This window comes from Thunnus albacares, chromosome 3 (genome assembly GCF_914725855.1).
Source record: "Thunnus albacares chromosome 3, fThuAlb1.1, whole genome shotgun sequence".
Lineage (NCBI taxonomy): Eukaryota > Metazoa > Chordata > Actinopteri > Scombriformes > Scombridae > Thunnus > Thunnus albacares.
Window position 1 is genome coordinate 28,957,908 of NC_058108.1, and position 27,932 is coordinate 28,985,839.

The following is a 27,932-nucleotide window of genomic DNA, read 5'->3' on the forward strand; positions in this document are numbered from 1 at the left end:
CTTTATGTACACAGCAGGATTTCCATTTTGTAAGGGTTATGTTAATGATTGTGTGTGTGTTTGTGTGTGTGTTACAGGAGCGTGATGGGATGCGTGCCATCTTAGAGTCCTATGACAGCGAGCTGGGGGCCACTGAGTACTCGCCTCAACTCAGCAGACGGCTCCGAGAGGCAGAGGACATACTGCTGAAGACACAGAACCACAATACAGAGATGGAGGTGTGCATATACACAAATACAACACTTGTGTTTATATTATCCTACTTTATCTTCCATATAGCCTTGTGTATTATTTTCAAACCAAATTTGAATATAAAGTACTGATGTGCACTCCCTTAGCTTCTGCCAGTTTAATATGCATGTTGCTGAGTGACACTTTGCTCATAGCTAAAGGCACTGTGAAAACTGATAAAACTGTACTCATGGTACACAGGGGCATTGTGAGCAACACTGGAACGAAATGGAGAAAGCTGCTGTCGTTGTTCTGAGATTCTAAATAAACTGTCCACTTTGGTTTATAAATGGTTGCTCCAGACCCTCCTCGACTCATGCTCCACTCGCATGCTTTGTCTCTGTCAATACCGTATATTAGCGAGACACTTACAGGAAGTCATTTTTCTATTTTTTTTGCATTCTGTGTCTGTAACTTTCCCTGCTCTGTGCTTCCATTCAGGCCCAGCTAACCAAAGCTCAGGAAGAGACGGGGACTCTCAAGTTGCAGCTGCAAACAGTAAGCATACATTGGATAACATTTAACCCTAATGAAAATGCATTCATACTTAACTAGTGAATTAAAAATTAAGAAACAAGGATGCAGAACATTTATTATTGCCATGAGCCTCTAAAAAGGTAAGGATGGCAATTTTCTATATTTTTCTTATGGTCAACAAATCTCATGTGCAGCCAAACCAACATTGAACTGATCCTACTTACAAGTATTGTGTTATTAGTCATTGAAACTGTTTCTAAAGAAACAAATGTACCCATACTCTTTGGGGATGAATGAACATGACACCCAGTGCAACGGTGTGGCTTACTGATGTGTTTTTAATAGGTTTTAGACAACAACGGAGGTCTACGGCGTAGAGGGATATGATATATCAGGCTTTGGATACACACACAATACTTTTAAGAAGGATCAGGTCATTGTTGGTTTGATATTAGTTGACAAAAAGAAAGATATAGAAAATTGCCAGCCATATCCTTTAGTTATTACTATCACTACTATGACATTTTTACCTCAGCGCTTTATCTGCTTCGGATGCCCTCTCGGTCACAACTGTGTTCTTGGCAGGTGCACTGTGCTTGTTTATGACTCGAAGATGCACTAATGCCTTTGTGACCAACATGCTGACGTAATTTTTTCCACTGTGCCCGACAATGAAGTTGGTCCGACAGACCTTTTATTTCCCAGCTGGATAGGTATTTATTGTACAAGTTCATCTAGCGTTCTTGTGTGGAGTACGATCCCCCTCCTATCACATCCTGACTGAACTGACAGTAATTGACAGGTGACAGGAAGCACACTTTTAATATTGTAATCTCTCTCTTTTTCTGGTCTGATCTGTCAGAGTTTAAATCACACAATTGATCTATTCATTTTCATATACATATTTTGTTCTTACCTACAGGATTGTGAAATAATAGAGAAGTTATAAAATAGTTGACTGCTTTCAAATACGGTATGAAACTGGGATACAGTCGAGAGTTGGCAGGTGTGACCTCAACTCTCTTACACACCCCGTGACTTTGCCTTTTTGTCTTCACTCCTATGATCTCCCATCTTTTCATGGCTCCCCGTTGCCGAGGAGACATCAACATAGCCATGGCAATGAGTATTGACGCGTGAAATCCACCTGTCAGGTATAGCAGTAATTACTTATCCGTCTTGGGAAGACTGAGAGTGAGGATGAACCGAGAGACAAGACAGATGCTGTCACAGAAAAAGGAAAACGGGTGCGCAAATGGAAATGAGGGATAATTGCAGAGAGGGGAGCAAGATCATGGTGAAACTAACTAAGACACAGACTAAAAACAACTACTAGAGGAAAAAAAAAAAAAAGATCGGGACATTGTGAAATATAAAATGAGTCATCTAATGGTGTATAAAGGATATATCTGTTTGTCTGGATGTCTGCCTCGAGAAGATAGCGGCACAATGGAATAGAGTCCTCAGGATTAATCTGCAGCCAAAAGGTTTCTGCCAGGCACATGGCCAAAGGTGGTCTGATGTAAGTGCACTAGGCCCATTTTCCTCTTTCTCTCCCAGGTGGAGCTGGAACTGGAGTCTCTGAAGAAACAGCAAGCCTCTATTACTGGCAGCAACTCTGCAGTGACCAAAGAAGAGGTCACTATACTCAGGTAGTTAGCAAACACAACACACACACACGCTACCTGTTACACAGACTACCAATTGAAAACCTAAGACATGAAAGATTCATGCATATGCCTAGTGGATTAAATCATGTAAAGCTCTCATACCTCGTGTGTGAGAAGAGCAACGCATCAAGGATTAACCTTTCGAAACCAACAATGTGCATTAGTCGTTATTCTACATGTTAGAAAGCAGTCAGTGAGCGTGTGTGTGCGTGCATTTTTCAGACAGAAAATTGAAGATTTGGAGGCGGAGCGGCAGCGTCTGGAGGAGCAGAATAACATTTTGGAGATGAGACTGGAGAGACACAACCTACAGGTAGGTACCGAGACTTCCCTCCAACTGTTTTCTGTGATGGATTTACTCGTCTAGCACAAAGGAACCAATTTAATAACCCCAAGGGCAGCAGCCGAGCCTGTATGACAGTAGAGATTGATTCACACAAACGCTTCCCGTATCTGACAGTTTTTCAAGCACAATTGGACCCAGGTGTGATTCCAGCAGCGTCCAATGGAAAAGTTGTAGAACCTGTGGCAGATTTAAAATCCTCCTTTATTGGTTGAAGGGATTAGAATGGACAGAGCAGTAGGGGGGGGAAGAGATATTGTCAAAATAAATGTAGACTTGCCCCAGTGTCAGCTGGGAATGAAACTGTCTGAAATGAAATGAATCCTGGTCGGTATCTACCTTTAGCATGCACGAACACACACACGCATGACTGTGTGCATCTAATCCAGCTACTTTCATCTTGCAAAGTTACTTAACTAACTCCCTCAGTTACACCTGATCCCTCCTTTTTAAATTGGCTCTGTATGTATGTGTGTGTGTGTGTGTGTGTGTGTGTGTGTGTGCGCGTTTCATCTCAGTCAGGTCCTCTAACTCCTCTGACTCATACTGTGCCAAACTAAACCTACCAGGGCACTTTAATGAAACGTGTGTGGGCAAGCGTGTTGGTTCCATTTAGCTGTGTGGTGAATGGAATCCATGTGTTCTCAGGCATGACCACCACTTTTAAGGCAATTGACAACTGAGTGTGCGTAGGAGTGTGTGCGTGTGTGTGTGTGTGTGTGTGTCTGTGCAGGGGTTTCAAGGTTGCATGGTCAATGGATCAGGTCAGTTCTTAGGAGTTAATTTTTATGACTCCTACATGGTCTACTGCACACCAGGAGACCTCTACATCAGACTGAGTGAAGAGATGAGTTACTGAAAGGAGAAGCGTTTGAAAGGAGTGAACTGCTGAATGAAAAGAAATGAATGTCTTACAGAATTTAATGCTTAAATAGACTGGAAATGGGATTTTTTCATTGTATCATCTCGCACGTCAGATTCATGTGGCCAAACCCATAATTTCCGCCCCGTCTTTATATTTAGATCATACTGACTAGTATGACTGCCAGCAACTGATATTACCAGTGTAATTAGATTTCTGTAATAATCTGTTAGTAAGCCCTCTTGGAAAATTATGATTTTTACATCTGTATTTCAAGTATATAGGTATTTTTCATGTATTTTTTTTAAGACCAGTGCGTCTTTTATTGTGTGAATACAAAACCAGGTTTGGTATGCATCATGCATTACAAGTAGTATTTTTCAATTTCAGCTTACATAATATACTATGGTTGTATGTTATTAAAGTATTGTTTTGCCCTTTTGATTATAAAATTACTTATTTGCAATTAAAAGAGGCGGTCTCTCACCTCACCTTTCCATGCAAAACCATTCTCCACAGTACAGTACTTATCTTAGAAATAATAATGTTCAGATAATTTAATACTGGACTTTTGAGGCCAATACTAAGTTTAAAAAAAGCTGAAAATGATATATAGGCTGATTTGTAATTACTTTAAAAAGAAGGAAAGATTTTCATATATTTTTTTATTTACAGTATATGCTAAGTGGAACATTTTATTTGTGAAAAATGAACCTGTCAGGTCTCTCTGGTGGACAAACCATGTAATGTTGACACTGTTTCTAAATAACTTCAAGCCTAGTTTGGCATTTTTATTTTGCAATTTCTTGTTAACAGCAGACATATACACCGTTAGCGATAGCGATCTGCAATGAGCTGGTATTAGCTGATACATTTTTAACATATTCTGAAGACCTATAAATGGTAGTAAATAAAGTCTATGTCTTCATGGCTACATCTCTGAAAGCAGTTGCGTTACATATATGTTTGCCTGCTACACTTTAAAGAAGTTACTTCACAATCAAAGTTATCATATTTGAGACTTAAATATGTTTGGATGCTTTTTTTGAATCGTGTGTCTTCTCAGCTGTTTTTTTTTTTCCTTTTTCCTCACGCATGGTTGCTGTTGTCGGTCATGCTAAGTTATGAGATTTTTGTGTGAAAGGTACAATATGAAATGTCAGGTTTAAGATAATGTGTTTGGAAGAAGCAGAACTGCAAAACTGCAAAAACTTCAGTCTTTTTCATTTTCAGAACCACTAGATTCTCTGTTTATTCCAAACATTCATTATTGATGGTGACAGAAACGTAAAATGCGTTATGTCCTGTGCACCAGATTTCTTTTTCCTCCTAACCATTTGTTTAGAGCAGTAAATGTTGAGGCTTTGTGAGTTATCTGTTATCAGTTGATGGCAGAGAGCAGTGAAACATAAACTTGACGGGTTATTTCTTGTACTTTAAAAACAGTGATTTGAACAGACTGTGTTGACGATTGTTTTAATGGGATTTTTTGGTGGGTATAATAAGGGTATTTTATATTTGTTATAAATCTGTCTGACAATGCTGTCTCCAGTAACCTGCAGTATTCCATTCAGTCTTACTAATGATGTTATTTGCAAACGGGCGTAAAGGGCTGTTCAGCTCTCCTCTTAAGGAAGCCCCGCTGTGTTTTGGACCCTGTGTTTCTGGGTATAAATCATTTTCATTAGCACATGGAGAGGAATGACATTACCATCATGGCTTCAACAAATACAGTAAAATTACAGCTGTTTTGATTTTTTAGCTCATAACAGCAACAACAAATAAAAAATCTGTTGTCCCATATCAACCCATACTTTACGATTTAATGTCTTGTTTGTTTTCATTCGCTGTTTTTTTGCACTAGAGACCATAACAACTATAAAGTAAAGGTAGAGTAAGTCATTCTAGAGAAAGATTGTTGATATTTGAACTAAACACCCAAACAAATACACTCCTCCCTTTGTGCTCCTTCACAAGCTCTGCCCCCCAAATTCACAGATGCATGTTGCCAAAGCAATGATCATAAGAGAAATATGGCAGAATCACTTCTGTTCCTCTCACACTTTATCACGAGCGGGGGGAAAAAAAAACACTCTTGATTCATGTGAGCACAACAGTCCATCCACACTCTGTCTCTCTGCAGCCTCCCCGCTTCTCAATCGACCTGCTTTTACCAGGCTGACTGACAGCTGAAATTTATTGAACCAAAATGGTTTGCATGTTGACTCCATGGGAAGAAATTGACAGTGTTTGTATATATTGAGTAATTGATATGGTTAATAAGTTCCTAACACAAATACAGTGTGACTTAACACTTTCTATGTGAATTGGCTACAACCTCTCCAGTTCGCCAGCCCTCTCCCACCATGCAACAGGTGCTGGAGACGGGAGACTGTCATGTCCTCACACAGTCAGCTGCTCTGATGACTTCCCCTTATCCTGTCCCCTGCAGCTGATTGGCCAGAGTAGTGTTGTGTGGTCTGAGCCACTGTGTTAACATGCCTATTTACAGAGCCAGTGTTGTGTATGCACACTGGATTTTTTTCCAGCATGCACACACAGAAGGGAAAACAAGCAGACTGTGAGGAGATATTCGCTGAATTTGACAAAAAAGTGTACTGGATGAGAATTGCTGACTCTACCTTTAACACTGCTTTACTTTGTCTTCTTCGCTCTTGCTGTCATGCCTGAGTCTAGATGGAGATAATTGTTGCCGTTGCAAGAGGTTGCATCAACTTAGTCTATCTGCTGTGCATGTGCTTACATTGGCATGCCAATTTTACAATACTCAGCCACTGCATCATAATGCTTACACATTACTGTCAGATAGAAAGAGAAATACTGCTAAAAAATATATATATATATTAATATCCTGACCATGGCATGCTTACAGCCCGGATAATGATGTAATTCAAGCTTTTGTTGTGTTAGTGATGTCATATTAATGTTTGTATGTTTATGGCGGTTTTATCTGTTTAAAAGACTTCATCCAGTTTCTTTCATGGTCTTTCTTATGTATTAAAAGACCTTTGAAAATCATTCATGTAATTAAAGGAGTAAATGTATGTAAAAATACGACTGAAGTTTTAAAGCCTGCGAGCAATCCCTAGAGGCTGCAGTGCATTTTTGGTTTTGCTTCACTGATAGTGGAGCTAAAAGTATAACATTTATACAAGGTTTTACAGCAACGTGGCTAGTAGCTGTTGTAAGTTGTTAGACATTTTGCTCTCCATAATATTGGGGTAGATGGACAGAACAGGAAATTGCCTGCACTTGACACTCCCACTAGCAAGGAAAATAAAATTGTAGCTTTCTTAAACAACTGTGTCATGAACTCCGACCACCTTCATAACCACTTTACTTTGGGGAACCCTGCCCATACGTCACTAGACAATACAGTAGTGTTAAAAGCAATATTTGTAAAAGACAATGTTTTTTTTTGTTTTTTTTTTAAGCAATTCACCACAATCTTACCTTAGAACTAGTATGTGTTGAAAATAATAAGAGAGCCCACATCCCTTCCCCTGGCTCAGGTAATAAATAACATGAACATCTTCTTAGTCACTTAATTAGTTTATTATTTATTTTGAAATTTATGCCCCAAATAGTGTACAGATAAAGATCACTGCAAAATCCTTTAAATGAGTGAGGCTGGGTGTTTTCCAAAAATACACACCATGCTCTGATTCTGATATTGGCTGAACACATCGGTCGAAGGATGGCAGCTGCAAAGGAGGACGAGAAGGAACAGTCTCTTCCACAATCGGAAGAAGCTGGAAGAGTCCCACATAGCATCATCGTTTCACATGCCCTTCTAGTTTTGAATTCCTGTAAACTTATGAGGACTTTCCCTGCATCATCGTAAAGCTTAATGTTACTGTATGCTGTTGGCTGAGCTTCATTCCTACTAGTCGATTTGTCTTCCCAGCAAACTTAAAGTCTAGCATGTAGGGGGGAAAAAATAATCATGACATTTCTGAATAAAACTGATAGCAGCCTGACTTTTGAGCAGAAGAGATGATGGCAGTGCAGCTCTGTTCTTATCCAGTAAATCAGTGAAATGATTCGAGATGTCAGAAAAGAGTGCCTCATCCCCCTTCAGCCTGCTCAGAGTAAGATGCAATTTGAGGGAGAAATGTCAGTAATGACAGTTATGGTGAAACATTTGATTGAACATACAAGTATTCTTTTCGCTTCCACTTCCAAGACTTCCCAGGGGAGAATTTCTCTGGAAAAGTTTCTAAATACTTGGAATATTGTAAAATCTTCGCTTTACAAACCTTTAAAGCCATAATCAGAGATTTCTTTACCATATAAATCACAGCTATATCTTCTTATACACATAAATATTTCAGTGAGAAAACAGAAAAGCTATCATCCACTAGCTGGCACACTACAACTAAGAGTCCAATTACTGCCAAAAGACATGAGAAAGGTCACTCCAACACTTGGTTCCTACAGGTGAAGATGGTTCAACGTGACCAACTTGTCTGATGAGGAAGAGGATGACATATTGCACATTCCATAGGGAATCTGAGTGAATCTCCTACACTGAGCTTGTCTCCATGTTGAAAATGTGTGAAACTAAAGAGGAGGAGGACGAGGAGGAGGAGAAGGCCTTGCAGCTCAGTCTTCCATGGAGGATCCTGCTACTCTGCAGACCTTTGCCTTGATACTTTCCAGGCATAACCTCAACCTCCTCTTGCCTATCTATAAACTCCCTAAGGCTTGGGTCCCTGTGGCAGAGCGTAACAGAGATGCTAATGTTAATTCTACTTAGTCTAAAAAGCTCTTCAACCTCACTTACACAAAGGCTACTCGGCTAGTCTTGTCACCAGGTCAGGTCAGTTGAAGTCTTAGCAATCCACCCAAATAAGTATTATGTGCTGTTTCTTCTTGCCATGTTGGCTTCGGAGGGAAGACAGCAGACCCCAACTGAAGACACAGACAGGAAGACATCCTTGTTGTTGGCTTTGATCACACAGAAGCATATGGGTGATATGGTGATATTGGTGATTGCAACAAAATTAAATAAAAACATTTTTACTTCTTTTTTTTTTTTTTTTTTTACTATGGATAGATCTAACAGCCTATCACACAGCAGAAATAAACATGACAACAGCCAGTCAGTCTGCAGTTTTTGGCCTGCACGTCAAAGCACACGCCCATTCCCTATCGCAGCCAATGAGGCTACGCTAGTGCTATCATTAGCAGGGCGACCACTGACTGGAATGCCCATTATGTCTAAAGTAACATTAACCGGAAAAAGCTGCTCTAACTCACAAACACATTTCTCTTGTAGAGACATCCTGTCTGCAACTGTGGAACAGTCATCACATGCTATTGTTTTAACAAAGTCTGCTTTGACTGCAAATACACAAAGCTAACTGCTAAGCTAGGCTAAGCTCAAAACAGAATAGCAACAAAGTGCTAGTTACCCACTAACACTAGTGTTGTCTCATAAAGCAAACTAGTGTATCTAATGATAGTGAACTTACTTTTTTTGTCTTGGTTGTACCTTGGTTGGTTGAACGTTTGAGATGTTTGCTGCCCTGCTAAAGGAATTTGATGTGATAGTAATCACAGCTTTAGTTTTATTTACATAATTTCAATAAGTTACAAGGAAAGCTAACTTGTTTTGTTATGGCAGATAAAGCATGTTTGCGCAGTTAAATGTTTATATTATGTTATTCTATTTTTATGTTAAACTATATTCTAAAGTTTAACTAATGAACTCTCTGGTTTCTTCAGGCCTCAGTCATCATCAGGATACTCTTCAAATGGCAGCATGATCAAATTATATATATTTTATGATAAACATCGATATTGATCAATAATATCACAGTAATATTTTGTGACCATGACTTATGTTGACCTCTGGATCTTGCAGCCTTAATGCTCATCAGAACAGGAACGGTTGCAAATGTTATTCCCAGTTTGTGCTTTGCATGTTTGTCTGAGTTGAACTTAAGATTTTAACAAAGGAGACCAGATACTTGTGTCCTGGACTAAGACTTACAGGGATAAGCCCATTACCAAACAAAATTGCTCTCAGTGCATAGCATAGTGGATGCTGTTGCGTCACTACTACTACTCTGAACTCCATCTAGGGGTTTTCAGGCTCCAGTTGGCTAACTGTATGTTTACACTCCACCGGGCCCTCCCTGGGCCCAGTTTAAAGGACTTTATATTAGGAATTCTGTGCTGAAGCTCCATCCAGTTTTACTCCATTCCCTCAATTTTTACTCCATTCAGTGTAGTTTTAAAAGAAAGCTGATATTGAAGGCCTGTGCATTGTCCACACTTGCATTAACTGGGACGTTATCTTTTAAAGACGTTGGATCGTTATTTGAATTTTTCAACGGTTTGTGATCCATAACTGAAATTCCTTAAACCTTTGCTGTCTTGGGAGACCAGTACTAGTAGGGGAAAGTGAGAATGATTTTTTTTTTTTGGTTAAAATTAGGGTTACCCAATATTTTAAATGCACTTGTAATGACCTCAGTACAGGTAAAGACAATTTGTAAAAGATAGAAGCTAAAAAAAGGCAACATCAAGAAAGGAGCTCCAAGCTGTTTTTGATAATGTGACTCAGAAGACAGATCGTCTCTTCACTCACCCTCACTTTATCTCAGTGGTTTAATGGTTTTTGTGTGTGTGTGTGTGTGCTTTTTTTTTTTCCATCTTTACTTCGTGATAGTACCCATCCACTCTCGTACTCATACGCACTCACATTAGTGTGTCACCTGTTCCATCAGTGACTCGTGTCCCTTGTGGTCGGTGCCGTGTCGAGTATATAAGTGGATGTTTCAGAGTGATTTGTTCAGCTGTGTTAAAAACAGACATTGTTCCCTGGACTTCGATGCCCCCCCCAACCCCTCCACACACACACACACACATACACACACACACACACACACACACTCCCTTTCTTATGCTCTTGAACTTTTGCTCCATTGCTCTCTCTCTCTCCCTGCCTCTTGCTCTCTTTTTTTAAAACCGGCTCTGCGCCCTGGTATTTGATGTTTTGTTATTGTTGTTCTATGAATAAGAGATATATGGCCTCAGGCACTTAGAACGGCACTCCACCTTGCCGCACTGTAAATACTGTATGGAAGAGTAGGCTGTTTATATATGCACGTAAACGCACACACATGCAAAACAGGCCAACTGAAACACTGTAATATTAAGCAGGTTGTGAACATCCACTTTGAAACTCACGTAATTTGGTGTTTTTTTTTTTCCGTTGTTGCATCAGTGAACTGAATTATAATACATATACATGTACTGTAGGGCACCACTTTCTCTCCTGCAGACTGGCATCTGCAGTGAAAGAGGTAATTGTTCCTGTTTGCTTTGTGAGAATCCTTAGATTTTCATGTTTTTTTATTTTATTGGATCATACTCATTTACTTGATTAACTTTTTCCTCAGTTGTACCATCTTTTTCTGCGTTTTAAGGTAAAATAGATAAAAACAAGATTTTCCATTTTCCCATTTCAGTTTGATATCTAAAGAGAGTTCAACCAATTAAAAACTGATTATGTTTTTTTTTTTTTTTTTTTTTTCTGTTTAGCAGTCAATTAAAATCTTTCCCCTCGGCTCAGCGCAGGCATCCGAAAAGTGAAATAATTCCACGGCCAAATCATTCTAATTTTCTTTTGTTTGACCTAATTTTAAGGAAGTATGTTTGAAAGAGTTTTGGGGGGTTTTTGACAGCGTGTAGCTGTCGGCTAGGTTCTGAGGACTATACTCTTTATTTTTCTGCTGGGTTTTCCAGCTCTAATCTACATATCTGTCTCACACTATCTGGCTCTCCCTTCCATTTTTTTCTCTCGCTGTTTATCACAAACACGCATACAAACGCATCCTGGAATAAACCCTCCGTATACAGATGCACAACTTCAAAAGATTTACGGAGGTAGAAAATAAACCGGGACTTTATTCGGCTGTGACGTCTGTGCAGTCCAGTTGAAAATTCCGATATAAATACACACACTCTCTCTCTGTTCCTCGTTTTGCAAAGCTCAATCCCTCTGTTCCTTTTAAATTATACAAAGCTTTATTTATAAGCGTGTGAGGCGTTTTTTCCCCTCTTTCCATGTTACTTTTCCTCTACGCTGAAGGCAATGATACACCATCCACCCTTTTGGTTTTTTTTTACCATGTTCTATTTTTCTTTGTCCTTCACCGTTTCCCCATCTTCATATCCCCATTCTCCTCGTCTGCCTCTCGCTGTCCCCCACGCCTGCAGTTTATTTGGCAACCGTCGCTTGGGGGCAAATGGAATCTAATTTAGCCAGTAATCAAGAGCTCAGATTGGTGTGTGTGTGTGCGCGCGTGAGTGTGTTCCTTTTTGTGTGTTTCTACTCATATCAGCATTAAGCTAAGATAGACTCTTCTCATTTAGCCAGACCTTGTAAAGTCAGAAGAAAACAAAGTAAGAAAGAAGGAAATCATGTTTTACTTTGATATTATCTTCTTCTTCTTTGTTTTTTTCTGTTTGTGACTAACATCCATCTGATAAGATGCCTACACCGCTACTGTTAAATGTTGTTGGACTCTGCTGAACTATAATAATGGCATCAATATATTATGAAACTTTTACTGAAACTCTGTTGCTGGTGTTTTCATTGTGGCAGGTTGTAATACGTTGAACTTTACAGTCTATGAAACAGTGAAACTATTGTATTTCTTACATATTTACTGTATAAAACATGTTGACCTTCACATCATGTTTCCAAGGTTTAAAGACAAGAGCAAATTAATAAATACATACTCAGTTAATGTGAAATAATTTCAATTAGTTGCTAAAAGGGTTTTCACCTCTCATCAGTCCAACTCCGACAGTTCTGCTCACATCGAAGAGCAAGAAAAGCTTTCTTCACAAACATATCAAATGTACTTCATGTGCTGCATTTCAGTGCAGGGTATATTCTGCTGCTGTGGTCTGCAGCTCCGCTCTGCTCCGAGGGCAAAGAGTAGCACACTGGGAAATAAAGCAGGCAGGCAGTCTGTTGCTCATAACTTCACTGTAAGCTCCTTGTAGCCTCCGTAGAGAAGATTTTGGCAGGCTAGGTAACGCTGGCTACACAGAAAATAAATATATCTGTAGATGTAGAAAGTTGGAAATCAAGCTACGTGTTAAAAATTGCAGATTTCCTCTCCTACACAACAGTTTAGCAGCAGGTCTGCTTTATTTATGCAGTGTTGGCATCCTCATTTATTTGCACCAAATAAATGTGAATGTAAGCCACAAAGCGACTTATTAAACTGTTGAAATATCCTGTTAGAGTGTTTCATCCATCTGTGCTACGCATTGTTCTCCCAGAAATGTTGTATTTTTCTTTCTGAACAAAGAATGCGCCAAAATACTGATGAGTTGCATTTGAATTCATTACAAGTAACAACCGGACTGTTGTTGTGTGTTAACCTGCTAAAATTAATTACAAGATAGCATGCGCACCGTGCAGGAAGTGTATGTCGTTGTACCTCACCTTGCTTCTTTGTCACATAACTCAAAGATCCAAGCATTTAGCAGAGGTAATGTAGACATTGCTATTATTGCTTCCAGGCTCTGTTCAGCAGCAGTTTAGTCGACAAGATGGAAAAAAAAAAGAAAAAATGCAGTTTAATGCTGAATGGCAACATTACAACAGTGTGTAACATTAAAAGAGGTACAAGCTTTCTTTAGTCACTGTGACTGAAAGCATGGATTTCTTGGAAAGCACTTTTGTGCATGCACATCACCTCTCATGTCCTTCTCTGAACAGTCAGCACACACACACTCTCTGATGGGTTCTAGAAATTTCTTTCTGGCTTTGTGATTTAAGAAAGTCTGTTCAAGCTTTTCATGTTTCATGTTTTCACCCCTCGCATTTCACAGAAATTCATCAGCGGTTTCATTTCTTTCGCCGACGTATCATGTGTTTACGTCTACTAATGTCGTGCAGAACACTGAAGGCCTGGGAGTGATTGTGATGGCTTATAATGGTGTTCACTTGATCAATAGGATAAACAATGTCTATGGAGAAGAAATCTCCCTCCTGTATACTAATACTGTGTAGCTTTGTCTTCTTTTTTTAAACCAAGACAAGGTAAACTGAGAGTGAGCAAATTGAGCTAAAGATATACATCTCAATACAAGATACAATTCTAAAACAACAAAGCTAGACCCTTTGCTATTAGTTAGAGCTGAAATAACTGATTAACTGATAAGTCGATCAACAGAAAATACATCTGCAACTATTTTGATAATTGATTAACAGCTGAAGTCAATTTTTCCAAGCAAAAATGTTAAAATTCTCTGTCTCCAGTTTGTAACTTTGAGGATTTGCTGCTTTTGTTGATGCTTGTGTTTTAACAATCGCTGACTAAACAAAACATTTGAAGAAGTCACATTTGACTCTGGGAAACTGTGATGGATATTTATCGCAGTTTTAAAGACCAAACAACTAATTAACAAAATAATTAGCCTATTAATTGTTATTCACAAATAAACGTTTGTACTGAAAGAAAGTCTAGTTTCCTGATATTGCAAATGTTTGAAATCTGCAGTCAGATAAGAAACCAATTTAAGGGCGACCGCATGAGATGAAAACGGAAAAATGCATCAAATTTACAGTCAAACATAAAAGCTAACGAAACGCTGCAGTCGGTGACCATCCGAGTCATCTTTATGTCTCTTTCTATCTCAGGGAGACTACGATCCTGTCAAAACCCGAGTTCTCCACCTCAAAATGAACCCCACTTCGGTTGCCAAGCAACAGCGCCAGCAGGAAGAGGAGGCTCTCCGGGAGGAAGTGACACGTCTCAGAGAACTCGTGCGCTCGCTGCAGGATGGAGGCGCTCTGGTCCATTCGCAAGACGACGCCAGTCTGCACGCCTCAAGCCTCAGCTTCAGTTTGCCGCCATCCAAGGAGGTGCTGGGTAAGACCTGCAACTCACACACACACACACACACACACACACACACACACACACACACACACACACACACACACTTGTAGTGAATTGGCTCATTAGCTAGTAGTAGTCACATAATATATTAAACAGGGTCGGTCAGTTGCATTGACTTTTCCATTGTCCATCACATTCCCATTATCATTAATTTTTTATGGAGCTGAACACAGGTGCTCCAGCTGAAATAAGGGAGCGGAGCAAAGGCTACAGGAGAAATAAATCTTGACCAACACAGACCACATTATTGTAGCACACAGAGTAACATGCACATAAAGGACTCAACTAGAGCTGTAATGAGCTATAGCTAGTTTCCATGGCGAAGCGTTAAATCTTTTGCAAATTATGACTGTTGCGTAGAAGCCAATCACCGCAATCTATTTTGATCTTTTAAGTGTCAGCCTGAGGAATGTAGTACTCATAGAGGTAGCGGCTGACTAATCAGATTCCTGGATTAATCATGATCAGTCTGACTGGATAAATACGATTGAGATTAATGCAGGAGAGAAAGGCTGCCATGTTTTGCATCAGGGAGCTATTTGGCGTTTTTCTGCTTTTCACATTTCGACAGGTTTTCCTGTGATTTTTAACACCGCTCGCTTCTCTGTGAATGTTTTTTCTCTCATGCTTGACTAATGTAATCTTTCTGCCTTTTTTTTGAAGCAGTTCCCTTTAAGGCTACTGGAAAAAAATGAAAGGAAAAATGTGTGCCCTCTTGCGGTTGCGTTTTCTAAACCAAAAGTCAGATGAAATTTGCTGCATTGATCTTTGAGGCTACTGAGGCCTTTTGTCCTCTTAGGTGTGAGTACATGACAGACAGTAAGAGGGTGGTAGTTTAATTATGACAGGGTTAAATATTTAATTGGAGTTCAGGGCAGTTCAGCTCCGGAAGTCTGTTGGCTAATTTGTCTTCTGAAGACTACAGTACTTTGCTCTCTCTCTCTCTCGTTTGCTCGCCAAGACTCTGTCTCATCTCTATCGTCTCTCCTCTTTTTTCCTGACCACCCTCACTCGTTCCTTTTTACACTTCCTTTCACTCTTGTCTTCTCCTTGTCATGCCCAGTCTGTTCCTGAACCGTTCCTCTGTAGTTCCCCTTTTCTTTCATATGAAGTGATAATTGAGTTTCTTACCAATGTACTCCATTTAAACTCTAGCAGATAATGCAAGATCTAATGTGTGATATCGGTTATCTTCAGACCAGGGTCGATGTACCGTAATTTAATGGAACGTCTGGAAAAGAATCAAAGATAAAATGAATTATTTCTACGTCGTAGAGATTTTCACAGGTTTATATAGTATAGACTTATTCATAGAAGTGTTGCTACAAGAACTGTATATGATTTAACATTAGTAGTAGGCTTTTTGAGTTGGTGCTATGTCTGTAGGTGAACACTGCTAATGGTGACCTCGGAGGTACGTGAAGCTCTACAGTGAAGTATTTAATGATATTTCAAACAATTTCGATAGAAAATGTGAAATAAGAACAAGTATTGAGGTGACAGAAATTATTCTTTAATTTCAAACATTTTGGCACAATCTTTCTCTTGTTCTAGTTATATAATACATGTTATTAAATTAAACCACTGAGTATTATTTACAAGCTTTAAACATGGACGCAGTTTGTGAAATAAGATTGATTTGCTCCATTACCTCTGGACGGCTGCTGCATCTTGGAAGCTTCCTGAGGGTTCATCTGTAGTGGAAAGTGAAAATATTATCTATTATATATCGATTTTTGAACACACAGTTCACCTGCCTTTACAGCTTGAGGACTTCTAGATAGATATTATTTCAGTAAGAGGTCCGTGCACCATACCACTTCCTACAGATGAATCTACCCAGGCCATCATCACCCCATAATACCGCTCTATAATGACTTCACCCATTTGTACTTTATCATGTCTTGGTTGAGAATGTTCTTTATTGTAGAACAATTACAATGTGCTTCCTTTCTCCCTTTCAACTTCAGTCGTCTTCAGAAGTCACAAGAAGCAAAGTCGGGACAATATCGGGTTTCCTGGGTAGATAGGTCACGGGTTGTAAACTTCTGCTGTATTATGTTGTTAAAACAAGAAATACTGTGTCATTTTTGTTCATTTTTCTCTGCTAGGTTCAATTAAACAGATACAAATGCAAACTTTGGGAATAGTTCAGGTTGACAAATGAGCAGACGGGGATGTTTTAAATGAGGAGCTCTCCCAGCAGAGGAATCTTTTTGACAGCTTTTTAAGAGACAGTCCGCCCAGAGACCAATTAAGGGCAAAAGTCAGAAGTCACAAACTTTTTCTCAAAACTTGACAGTTGCTGTAAAAGTCTTCTAACTACGAATACTTTGATTCAGCGACTAAACACACACAGGCATATTTTCGTGTGAATGTGTAAAAGTTTGGCGTAACACGCTCGTGTCCTTGTGTACATGTCCGTTTGTCTACATGTTACAGTAAATTTAAGCAGCCTCTACTTCATGCTGTCACTTGAGAATTACCAGCTATTTTCAAGGCATTTTGATAGCTGTCATGAAGTGACAATTTTGTCACCATCCCAAAGTCTTGAAACAGTATTTATCAGCATTGACTGACACTGAAGAGGCACCCAGTCACCCAGGAGACAGACAGGCTCACTCACTGACTCTTCAAATTATACTTTCTAGCCATTTACTTGTTTAATAATGACAGATAAAAATGTAATAGGCTAAGATGTGTGAAGAAAAGAATGATGGGTAGAAATAATTATCAATCATGGTAGAGTTAGAAGCCTTGGCTATGAAAACCTTCTGCTGTCACTATTAACTGCTCTTGTAATTATAGAAAAGTTGTGTGTGTGTGATGGCATGAGAGGATTGACAGATTGTGATAGATTTGTGGTTCAACGACGGTTGGTGTTGGCTGTTTGAAGGCGGGGTGAAAAGTTCACTTTTTTGCCCGCCCAACCAAATGACTAGTGAATGTTCCAAATTTACCACCCACTCAATAGATTAATCTTGGTTTTTTTGGCTGGTGAGTGAAGCAAATCTACCAGCCACTCGCATATTTTACCAGCATTTGGCTGGTTGCTGGTGGTAATTTTGTGCCGTGTTTGAAGGGTAATAGCGCCGGTTGTTAAGTAAGGTGTAATTTTTTATTAAGGAAGCTGAATATTTGAGCAACTGAAAGGCTTTTGACCTTGCAAAGAATAATGAATGCAAGATTTTTTTGGGTGTTAAGTATTCTATCATGTTGGTCAAGTTGTTTGTCTCCCTTTTCATAATCCTCTCTCTGGTACTCTTGCCTATTTTTAAGACCCATTCTTATTTCTAAAATTTTGTAAAGTTTAGCTCTGACAGCAATGAGAAACAGGCAGTTTAGGGGTTTTGTGTGACGTAAATAGCGGGAACAAGATTGAGGGCAATTGTTTATGATGTGTGGAGAAGACAAGGCCTCGCAATTTACACTGTGATACTCAGGGCTATTTAATTAGAGCAATTTCTCCACTTTTCAGTGTTGTGTGGACCTTTTTTTGAAAGGAACAGAGAAGTGCACTCCCACAACCGGAGCTAGAGATAATTATTCACGCTTTCATATCCTCCCGGCTGAACTATTGTAATTCCCTTTTCACCCGTCTCAGCAAGTAATCTATGAACCATCTACAAATGGTCCAGAATGCTGCTGCAAGGCTGTTAACCAGGTCGAGCAGGACGACTCACATCACACTCATTTTAAAGTTCCTTACATTGGCTTCCCATCAGGTTTAGGATTCATTTTAAGGTTCTTGTTTTCACGTATAGAGCTCTGCTTGGACAGACACCTGAGTACATCTGTGATCTTCTCCATCCCTATATCACCAGTAGGTCACTTAAGTCTTCTGACCAGGGTCTACTGACTGTCCCTCGCTCTCGACTGTAGTGGCTCCAACACTATGGAACTCTCTTCCTTTAGACTTACGGTCTGCGGCCTCTGTAGAAGCTTTTAAAAAGCAACTGAAGACCCATCAAATTGGCCTTTCTCTCACCTTAAGATGTCTAGTGATTGTTCTTTTGTGGTACCATATGGCCTGTGTTTTTGCTTGTATGCTAACTTTAACTTGTGGCTTATGTTTTTATTGTTTGTATGTTTTATGGTCTTATTTTTAACTTTAATTCTCATGAAGAACTCACGAAAGGTGCTCTACTAAATTGACTTAATTTAACTTAAAGTATCCTGAGACTACATTATATTCATGCACACTCTCACATGCATGTATCCCTTTTTAACTTCTGCTGCAGTGATAACATTGTAAATAATTCCCTCCATAAGGACTAATTTTTCACCTCAGACAAACGAATTTCTCTGCCCTCTCAAATCAAGTCTTCAAATTAAAAGTAATTACCGCAAATTGATTTTCAACAAATTAAAGCCAAGTCCCACCCTGCCTCTCCACACCATGATTCTCTTCCCTCCCAGCTAGGAGACGCAGCTGACCGCTTTAGTCACCACTACACTCTGTGCATTATAGTGTTTTGTAGACCCTAAGTTAGCAGATGGAGTGCTGCAGGGAGTGTATGTTTGATATGGAGTCCATCTATGCTGCATGAGCTTAGTGGGTTGAGCGTGTACTTGTGGGGCTCCATGGAGAAGATGTCTTGAGTTACACATGTAGCTGAATCTCAGAGTCTCACATGTACATAAAGAGTGATTTAATAATGTTCTAACTACCAACCATTCTTATATTCCAGACCAGTGTCAGTATTTCTGACCCATGTATTCTTCCAACTTGCAGATCTGCGTAAGCAGATGGAGAGTGCTGAGCTGAGGAACCAGAGGCTGAAAGAGGTCTTTCAAAAGAAAATCCAGGAGTTCCGCAGAGTCTGCTACGTCCTGACCGGCTACCAGATAGATATCACCACCGAAAACCAATACAGGCTCAGCTCAGTCTATGCGGAGCAAATGGACGACTCCTTGCTCTTCAAAAAGGTACGGATACTGTTGACGTGTTGTTGTTTGACTCGTCATTATGCTGCAGCGATGTACAGGTGTACTCTGGGACCCTGTGACATCACTCCAAAGGTGAAACACTGCTGCTCATAAACAAAATCATCCATAAATCTATATCTATATCACTTGCTGAGATCAGATGTGATTGCAGGTAGTTGTGAGAAATAAATGAGAACAATTCTCACTGTTGGTGTGTGTTTCCGCACCATGATCATTGACATGGAAGCGGGAAGTTGAAAGCGTCTACATCAAAATTCCTACAGGCTATAGCATCTGCTTGAGGGCCGATATCTGTCTCCCTGAGCTCTCACAAATGCTTCAGGAAGTGACAAATTTGACCTTACACACCGTTTTTTTTCCCCACCCCTTTTCGCTGTATCTACCACATCCACGTTTATGCACCATTACGCCACGTTATAGCCTTGTGCCAGACTCGGCCATGCAGTGAGATGAACACTACGCTGACAGGAACTCTCCTCGGCTGTGTGTATTGAATGTGCGTGTACCTTGTGAGTGGAGGAATGGTGGTGTGTGTGTGTGTGTGTGTGTGTGTGTGTGTGAGGGAGAGAGTGATGACTGGGCAATGTCACAGGGTTGGGCCGCATTAATCGATCACCACTCCCCATACACTCATTGAGTGGGCTAAATAAAAACTGCATGTGTGTCTATCCCTTAGCTGTTGAGCAAATCCTTTTGCTAAGTAGCTTTACAGTGAAAACATCCTGTTTCGCTCCCTTTGCGCTTACCTCTTTGTCTCCTTCCTTCCCTTCCTCTGTTCTCTTCATCCTGCTACACTTTTTCCTCTCTTTATCGCTCTCTTCTTGTTTATTTCTCCCCCTCTCCCTGCTACTCTCTGATCTGAGTGTGTAGCAGGAGTTAATCACCGTGTTGTTGCTGTGTTGTGTTATGATAGCAGGCCTCTAGCTAGAACAGAAACCGTGGAGAATCCATACTGGCAAGGTAGAAGGCAGCTTTATTATCTTGGCAGGGTAATTATTGTGGTCAAGTGCTAGACTATTGCGACCGGTCATTACTGCCTTGCTCAAGGACGCACTTGAATGCGGACGGAGAGGAGGGATAATAGGAGAATAAGAAACAGAGATGATGGGAGTGGAGTTTGTATGTGCATGCCTACATGTATTTTTTTTTTTTTTTTTTTCATGCTGGTGTGTCCAATCTGCTCCATCGAACCCACCTGCGACCCTGCCAGAAGAGATAATTCACTGTCAATATTTATTAACCTCAGACTGCGTCCAAAGAATACAAACACACACACAGTCGTAATGCCCTCATAGCGCGCACTGTCACACTCAAATGCACGCATACTCCCTCCAATCTCGACACTCTCTCCGTCACACACCACACTTCACTACACAGCACCCCCCCCCCCCCCCACCCCCAACCCCTCCCCTCTACGTCGGGTGCACATGCATACAGATGTACAAAGACGCATGCACACATACACACACAAAACAGATGCTAACACCTCCAGTATTAGTATTCAGTGTGTTCTCCACTGTCTGTGTATAACACACACGCCCGGTGGCCTGTGGGAGCAGGGAGGCCTGTACTACTAATGGAATACGACACTCACACAACACCCGCACACATGCATTTGAAGCAACACACACACACACACACAAATACAATATACATAACATGCATAACACGCTCTTAAGGCGTGTGTGTGTGAGTGTAATCTGGGTTATGTAAGAATATAAAGTGGACTAATTGTAGGATGAGGCAGGAGTAAGTGGAGAGAAAATGGGGGATTTTGGACAGGAAGGATAGAAGTCTTTACAAATAGGATTCTAATGTTATTCACCTCAGCAACAGGGTTGCCAGATAATCCTGCTAATATCCCCCTCTAGCAGAGGCACCCAAATCCCCCTCCTATGGTGTAAGCTGTTTAACCTGCAACTGTCACGTTCCCTCATTCTCTCTTTTTCTCACGTATTCATTATGTCTTCATTCAAACAATTTCTTCACCCCTTTTATTCATGTTTACTTTTCAGCCCTTTTTTAAAATTGCTATGATTCGGTAATTGAAAGGTTTTGAGTACAATTGTCAAATGAGAGGCTTTTTTGTTTCTGTCACTCAGTCATTCCTGTGTGAATCTCAACAGGGGTTGTAGAGAGACCCGCTGACGGTGGTAATTATGACTGAAAGAAATGTTTTGTTTAGTCAGGCTTTGTCACCGACTTGGCTCAGATGTTGTCATTTTAAAATACTTTTTTTTTTTTTTTCCAGTTTCTTTTGTAGTTTTCATCATGAATGCTAATTGTGGGGTTTTGGGGAAAAAGAAATAGATGAATGATCATAACTTATGCAAACGTAGGTTGAACCTTGAGAGGAAATATTTGGATCGAAGCTTTGATTTATGTCATCTGTCAGCATTATTAGCTTGAAATCAAACATTAGCTTGTTTGTGTTGAAGGTGTTTTTTTTGTTGTTGTTGTTTTTTTTACCATCTTCGTCCTTTACCCCAACTCATGGCCAGGTTTACCTTCTAGGGGGCAATGGGTCAAATTTATGAGATGCTCACGTGTTTGTTGTTTTTTTTTATACCCAACATAAATGCTTCCTTAATACAAGCTAACTACAGCCTCAAAAATCACCAGAGTTAAACAAACAGCTCCCACAAGCCTTATAATTGTTATACTGTATTTTTGGCTGGACTGCAACAGCGGGGCCAGCCCTATAAACGTGAAAATCTGTGACTGACTGACTGAGTGATGAAGTTACACAATTGGTCGGCCAAAGCTTGGGACAGCCAATTATCCCCCAATGCATTTCGCACCAATCGGCAGCGATGGTGGAGATTTCGAGCCAGGCTAAAAGCTGTTGTAATGTTCACTCTAGGAATGTTAATTTCACTTCATTAACTTTTAAAATGTTTTCAGGCGAGGAAGTAACCATTTAGATTTCCAATCTGTGGTCAGTTTATCCAAATGAGGCCTATCTGGAAATTTGCTCTGACGTTTTCGGAGACGTGAGAAGCCACTGGGCTGGTGAGACCGGTGTTATGCTGTCTGCCCACCAAGACTTGCATGCACCTCACAAGAACGTGCACAGCTAAAGGGAAAACTACCAGACATTGTGATGAATACGAATGCAGCCCGACTCCTGAGATGATCAGCTTGTCAACGTCTGTTGTCATCCCGGGGAGAACATGATCCGATAAACTGATCTGTGCAGCTCTTTGATAATTTACTGCTGGCTCTAATGTCTTTGTAGCATTTTGATATATGATATAATTCCTTTTAGAAGATAAATGTTGGTCTCACAGATGAAAGCTACATAACAGTTTGGATTTTTATTACAGACTGAATAACATAATTTACTGCATCTCTCTGTCAGTGAGTTTATTTTTTTGTGAGAATAAAAAAGTGTTAGTGGAGCTTTGAGTTGAGATCATTTTGTCACAGTACAGTCAGGTAGTTGTGTTGAAGCTGAGCTGCTGCTGTCAGCGAGTACGCTGCAGAATGATCGTACTGCGTCCTCCCGTCCTCGGACGTTTGTACTCCTTAGTCAAACTCGCCAAGTCTGAACTTGGCATACTTGGTATTGGGAAAGACTCTTATGTCATATTGGCTTCAGTGAAAGACAGCTGTATTGACTAACATAGAAGTGTACTGTTCTGTCAGACACATGTGAGACAGATGACTGAAAAACAAGAACCAGTATTACCCAGACGCTACTTAGTGATAGCTAGTTTATGTGCAGAAATGCTGTGCAGGGATTCCCCTAGAAAAGTTGTGAGGCCGGGTAAGTATCTTTTTGACGGGGGCTAGACGCAGGCCAGCGACAGACTGATGGTAGTAGTAGTAGTGTCCAACGTAACATTTTTACTGGAGTTTTACTGGTCCCTTGTACATTTTCATTGGCCTGGCAGCCAAAAAATTAAAATAACTCTTTGTTTTCCATAATTTTGGTGTTTTAATCATTGTATACATAACTCATACAGCAACAGTGAAGTTCCCTTTAGAGTTGGTTGGTTTTCTTTAGTTATGGATATGTCATGTTGATATATTACACAAATATGCTAATTATAAAATTAGGCATATTGGATCAGTAAATGAATGTTGTATAAATATAGGATTCTCCATAGTTTGTGTAAAGCCAGAGAGTCTGATATACACGGGGAGAAGAGAACAGCGTCTATGAGAATAACATCTCAGCGAGTATGGATGACCCTGATAATACGCTCTCGTGTCAAGAACTGAGACAACGCCGAGAGATGCGCAGAAATGTACTCGTTAAGATTGAACAGTGGGAGAAAGAACATAATGGCGTTTGTTTGTGTGCACGCATTTATTCCAAGCTCCTTCTGTCTGCTTCAGCGAACCACCTGTCCACTACAGACATGGAGTTGAACCGTAATGAATGAATAAAAAGGAGAAGTGCAGGAGGAGGAAAACGAAACAGAAACTAAGAGCGTCTGTTTCCACAGTAAATCATCTGTTGAGTGTTTAACGGTTGTTTATTTGTGCTTTAGAACGTAACATGAAACAATTAGAGATGCACTGATACTGATACTGATGGTCTGATACTGACTTTAATAACTGGAGTGGATATTGGTGACTATGGGCCAATTTGTCATCAGATACCAGTATTTTAATAAATAACAATTCAGCAAATGTATATCTTGCTACGTTTTGTTTTACAAAGTTAGGAAAGCAATGTTTGAGTCGAGCCTGATTTTGCCTTACACAAAAAAAAAAAAGATCCCAGTCTCTTCCACACAGTGAGGCATTGAGCTTATTAATTAAACACCGGTATTGGATCAGTACTCAGTATCAGCCGATACCCAAAGCCAAAGTATCCATATCAAGACTGAAAAAGTCAGATTGGTGCATCCCTTGAAACAAACAGAAAATAACCTTTATTTCTCTCATTCACCGGCTTTGTTCTCACTACCGCCGCTCGCTCTCCTCATTCGATCACCACTGCTCTCTCTCTCTCTCTCTCTCGTCTTTTTTTAAAAATGAGTCAGGAAGCCGACAGTAAACTTAACTTTTAACATCATCAAATGAAGACAAATGTCCTCCCCTCGTCCTAAACTGTGTACCCATGACTCTGATTGGCAGTCAGTGGCTTTAAGGGGGGAGTCAACTTAGAAAATTAATTAATAGCCAATTAATGATGAATGTTATGTTAAAACGGTTGTGATGCCAAAATTATTTTGATAAGGAAAGTGTGCAGAAAACGTTTGTGTGTATTAGCCTAACTCAAGCGTGTGTGTGTGTAATTTGTATTTTTAGCTCACCCCTAGGTGAGACGGCTGATTAGCATCAGTGATTAGGTATTTATGAGGCGCCGCTAATCAGCGAGATAAACACCTTAGCTGTGAGAGCGAGTGAGCTATTTGATCATTTTTTTTCCAGAAGTTTCAAGGAGGAGCTTGCATCTTACAACATTAACATTTGCCCATAAAAAGGTTTCTGATTAACATTGTACACAAAGTGACAGAAAAGTCAATCTGACGTTATAGGATAGAGGTTTTATTTATGTACATAAAGTGATTTCATTGCTGTAGACCAGAAAAAATAACAAGTTAAGCTTTTATTTCTTTTAATTTCCATTAAGCTGACTAAAAACTTTCTACCAACTGACTTTTCTTTCATATTTACTTTTTGATTAAATGTTTAATGAATGATAACACCGACTAAAGACATGTAGCAGCTCAAAAGTACTCAGTACATTTGGCAGATGAAAGCTTGTCATTGACCTCTGATGTTTATGTTGTTCTAATTTGTACCTGAGAAACTTCAGTTGAGCAACTTCTTTGGAGAAAGAGCAGCTGAAAAAAAAAACAAGAGAGAGGCACATTGTAGACAAACAAGTCTTACAAGTTGTGTGTCTCTGTAAATAATCTCCCAAAGCAGACCCACCGCTGGGCTTACACACCTCTGCTATTGATTAGCTCATTAACAAATAAACAAACACACGCGCAGGGCTGTACTCTCCACAGCAGTGTCTAAAAACTTCAAGATGTTCTCTATCGACTGACTGTTCTTTCTTTTTTTTCTCTCTCTCTCTTTCCCTCCCCTACCTTGCTCTCTCTCTCTCTCTCTCTCTCTCTCACTCTTCCTTAACTTTCTTGACACTCTCTCCTCTGTCTTCCCTTCCTAATGAAAGGAGAAGATAGAATCTCAGGGCCAGCTCATTAAAACATACTCCCAATTAACTGTCAACTCTCTCACCAGAGAGAGAAGGAGGGGAAGAAATGAATGTATGGAGGAATGGTGGTAGTGATGGTAGGTGATGCGTAGACAGAGCAGAAGGTTTAAAACAATGGCAGCGGTTTAAAGAAGCGATGAAATGGTGCCTTTTGAAAAAAGCTTCATAATTTGTATCTGTGTGTGTGTGTGTGAGAGAACGGGAGAAGAAAGAGGACAGTTAATAAAGTACAGTTTATGAACACTGTCGAGTCTTAATGACCTGTCTCTGTTTTATCAGCCACTCGGGAATGATTAACGCCACACAAGTGTGTTTGCCTGTGAGCGCGTGTGTCTATATGTATGTAAGACAGATTGTAAACCATCGCTGCTTGAACGGTTCAGTCATTTGTCTGTTGTAGCTTGATTGCCAGGGTTACTGGTATCTACAGGGCCGCTATGGGAAGGGTCGAGAGCTGGTACAGTGAGACCCAGCTGGGCCAGTGGCCTAAAAGGTTTCTGGTGTCATCCTTTCTCACCGTGTTATCTTTGTCTCTCTTTTTCTGACCAATCATATAAAATGCCACTGAGTGTTAAGAGTGTTATTTGTAGCAAACAGTGTGGCAGCCACTTAAAATGATACGGACTGATAAAGGTGTTGCATTTTCTATTTTAAACTTTTTTTTATTATTATTATTGATTTCAGAGTAAAGTAGAACGAGCAAGCTCATTTTAAAGGGAACGGCTGTTACAGCGCATTCATTTCCCACAAAAGCACTATTGACAGCACCCAGTAGGGTGTAAAAAATGTCGATAAAGTTGATTTTCAAACGGAGGACAGTTAGAGAACCATCTTATTTAAATTTAAAGGTGTAAAAATCGACATTGTGCTACCTGGGCAACATGTTTGTATTCAAACAGTAGAAAACGTGCAACAGGTTATATCATCAACATACATAATGAACATTTGTTTTGTCTAGTTAATTATACAATGAACCTGCTGGCAAAACATACACAAGCATGAAGAGATGCAGAACAGTTGACATATACCATTGCCCTGTTTATGAGTAATTTAATTCACAAGTTGATATGCAGTCATGCACAGTAACCTTTAACCGTGTTTAAAAGGACACCGAGTATCAACACTAATAGCAGAAGCAGTAAACATACCATGCTGCTAGTGTATTATATGAATTATAATTACATAGATAAATAATGGTGTCATGGTAAAGTAATGCTTAAGGAATCTAATTGAATCATAACTTTAAAATGAAACTTTATATATAATACCTAAAAAGGTACCATCACTTAGCCTGTAAACATTCAGATAAAAGTATGAGCATGTTGGATGAAAGAGGAGACTTATCAGCTAAATGAATGCCCCGCTCAGCATTCATTTACTGCTGGCTACAATACTGCTGAAGGTTTTTTTTTTCAGCTTATGAGGACTCATCCATGAATACTGTGCCAACTGCACTATTTTTGGAAAGATAGTTTAAACAAGGTGTACAAAAAAATCAGCGTTTTTGTGTGAAGTCAACTTGCCATGCTGGTGTTTTCAGGTAGTTTTTGTGGAAACCTCTGCCCTCAGTAAAACAGAAAAACACCTCACTGTCTTCCTCTGTTATCCACTCTGGACACCATTTTGGAAAAACTTAGTTTTTGAGTGAGAACATTTGTGTTTTAGTGTGGATGGAAGACATAAACAGAGAGGAAAAAAATATGTTTTTAAATTGAACTAGCTTAGTGTGGGTGTATAGCTCTTGCTGTAGTACAGTAGTATACCTATTTATAGCTGTAGTATCTCACCAAATAAGGTCATGGTCTGGAAAAAAACTTTCAAGATATTGCTGAGCCATTGTTTCTGTGTTCTTAGATGAACTTTTATGTCTACCGTATGTTTAACTTAAATCTCTTCCTGTGCAGAATACGTCTTGTATTGTTATTGAGATAACAGTAAGTTCCGTTGCGCCTCGCATCGCTCTCATACAGTACATCGTTTCCAGTCATCTTGTGTCTGTGCACGTGCATAATCTCTCGTTCATGTGTATCAGACAGAGTTGAGAGCAATAAAATAAATATGAAACTAAAAAGATGAGTGGGTGTTGAAATATTTCGGGAAGAGAAACAAGGCTTGCTGGGACTGAGTGAAACAAAACACTTACTGATGTATCGCTGATAGCTATGAAGATAAACATGAGCAAAGCACTAATAAACAGTAAACACAAAGGCTGATGGGAATATAAGGCTGAATAAATTAACTGCATTTTCACTGGATA

General features: G+C 39.8%; 1 protein-coding gene across 1 annotated transcript in view; it reads left to right on the plus strand.

Annotated features, from left to right (window-relative positions):
* mad1l1 (mitotic arrest deficient 1 like 1) overlaps positions 1-27,932 on the plus strand; it is a 64,759-nt gene that overhangs the window by 15,191 nt on the left and 21,636 nt on the right. The window contains exons 12-17 of the mRNA XM_044347542.1: positions 78-218; positions 673-729; positions 2,269-2,360; positions 2,601-2,691; positions 14,280-14,511; positions 19,277-19,470. Coding sequence (XP_044203477.1) covers positions 78-218; positions 673-729; positions 2,269-2,360; positions 2,601-2,691; positions 14,280-14,511; positions 19,277-19,470 — 807 coding nt within the window. The remainder of the gene's footprint in view (positions 1-77; positions 219-672; positions 730-2,268; positions 2,361-2,600; positions 2,692-14,279; positions 14,512-19,276; positions 19,471-27,932) is intronic.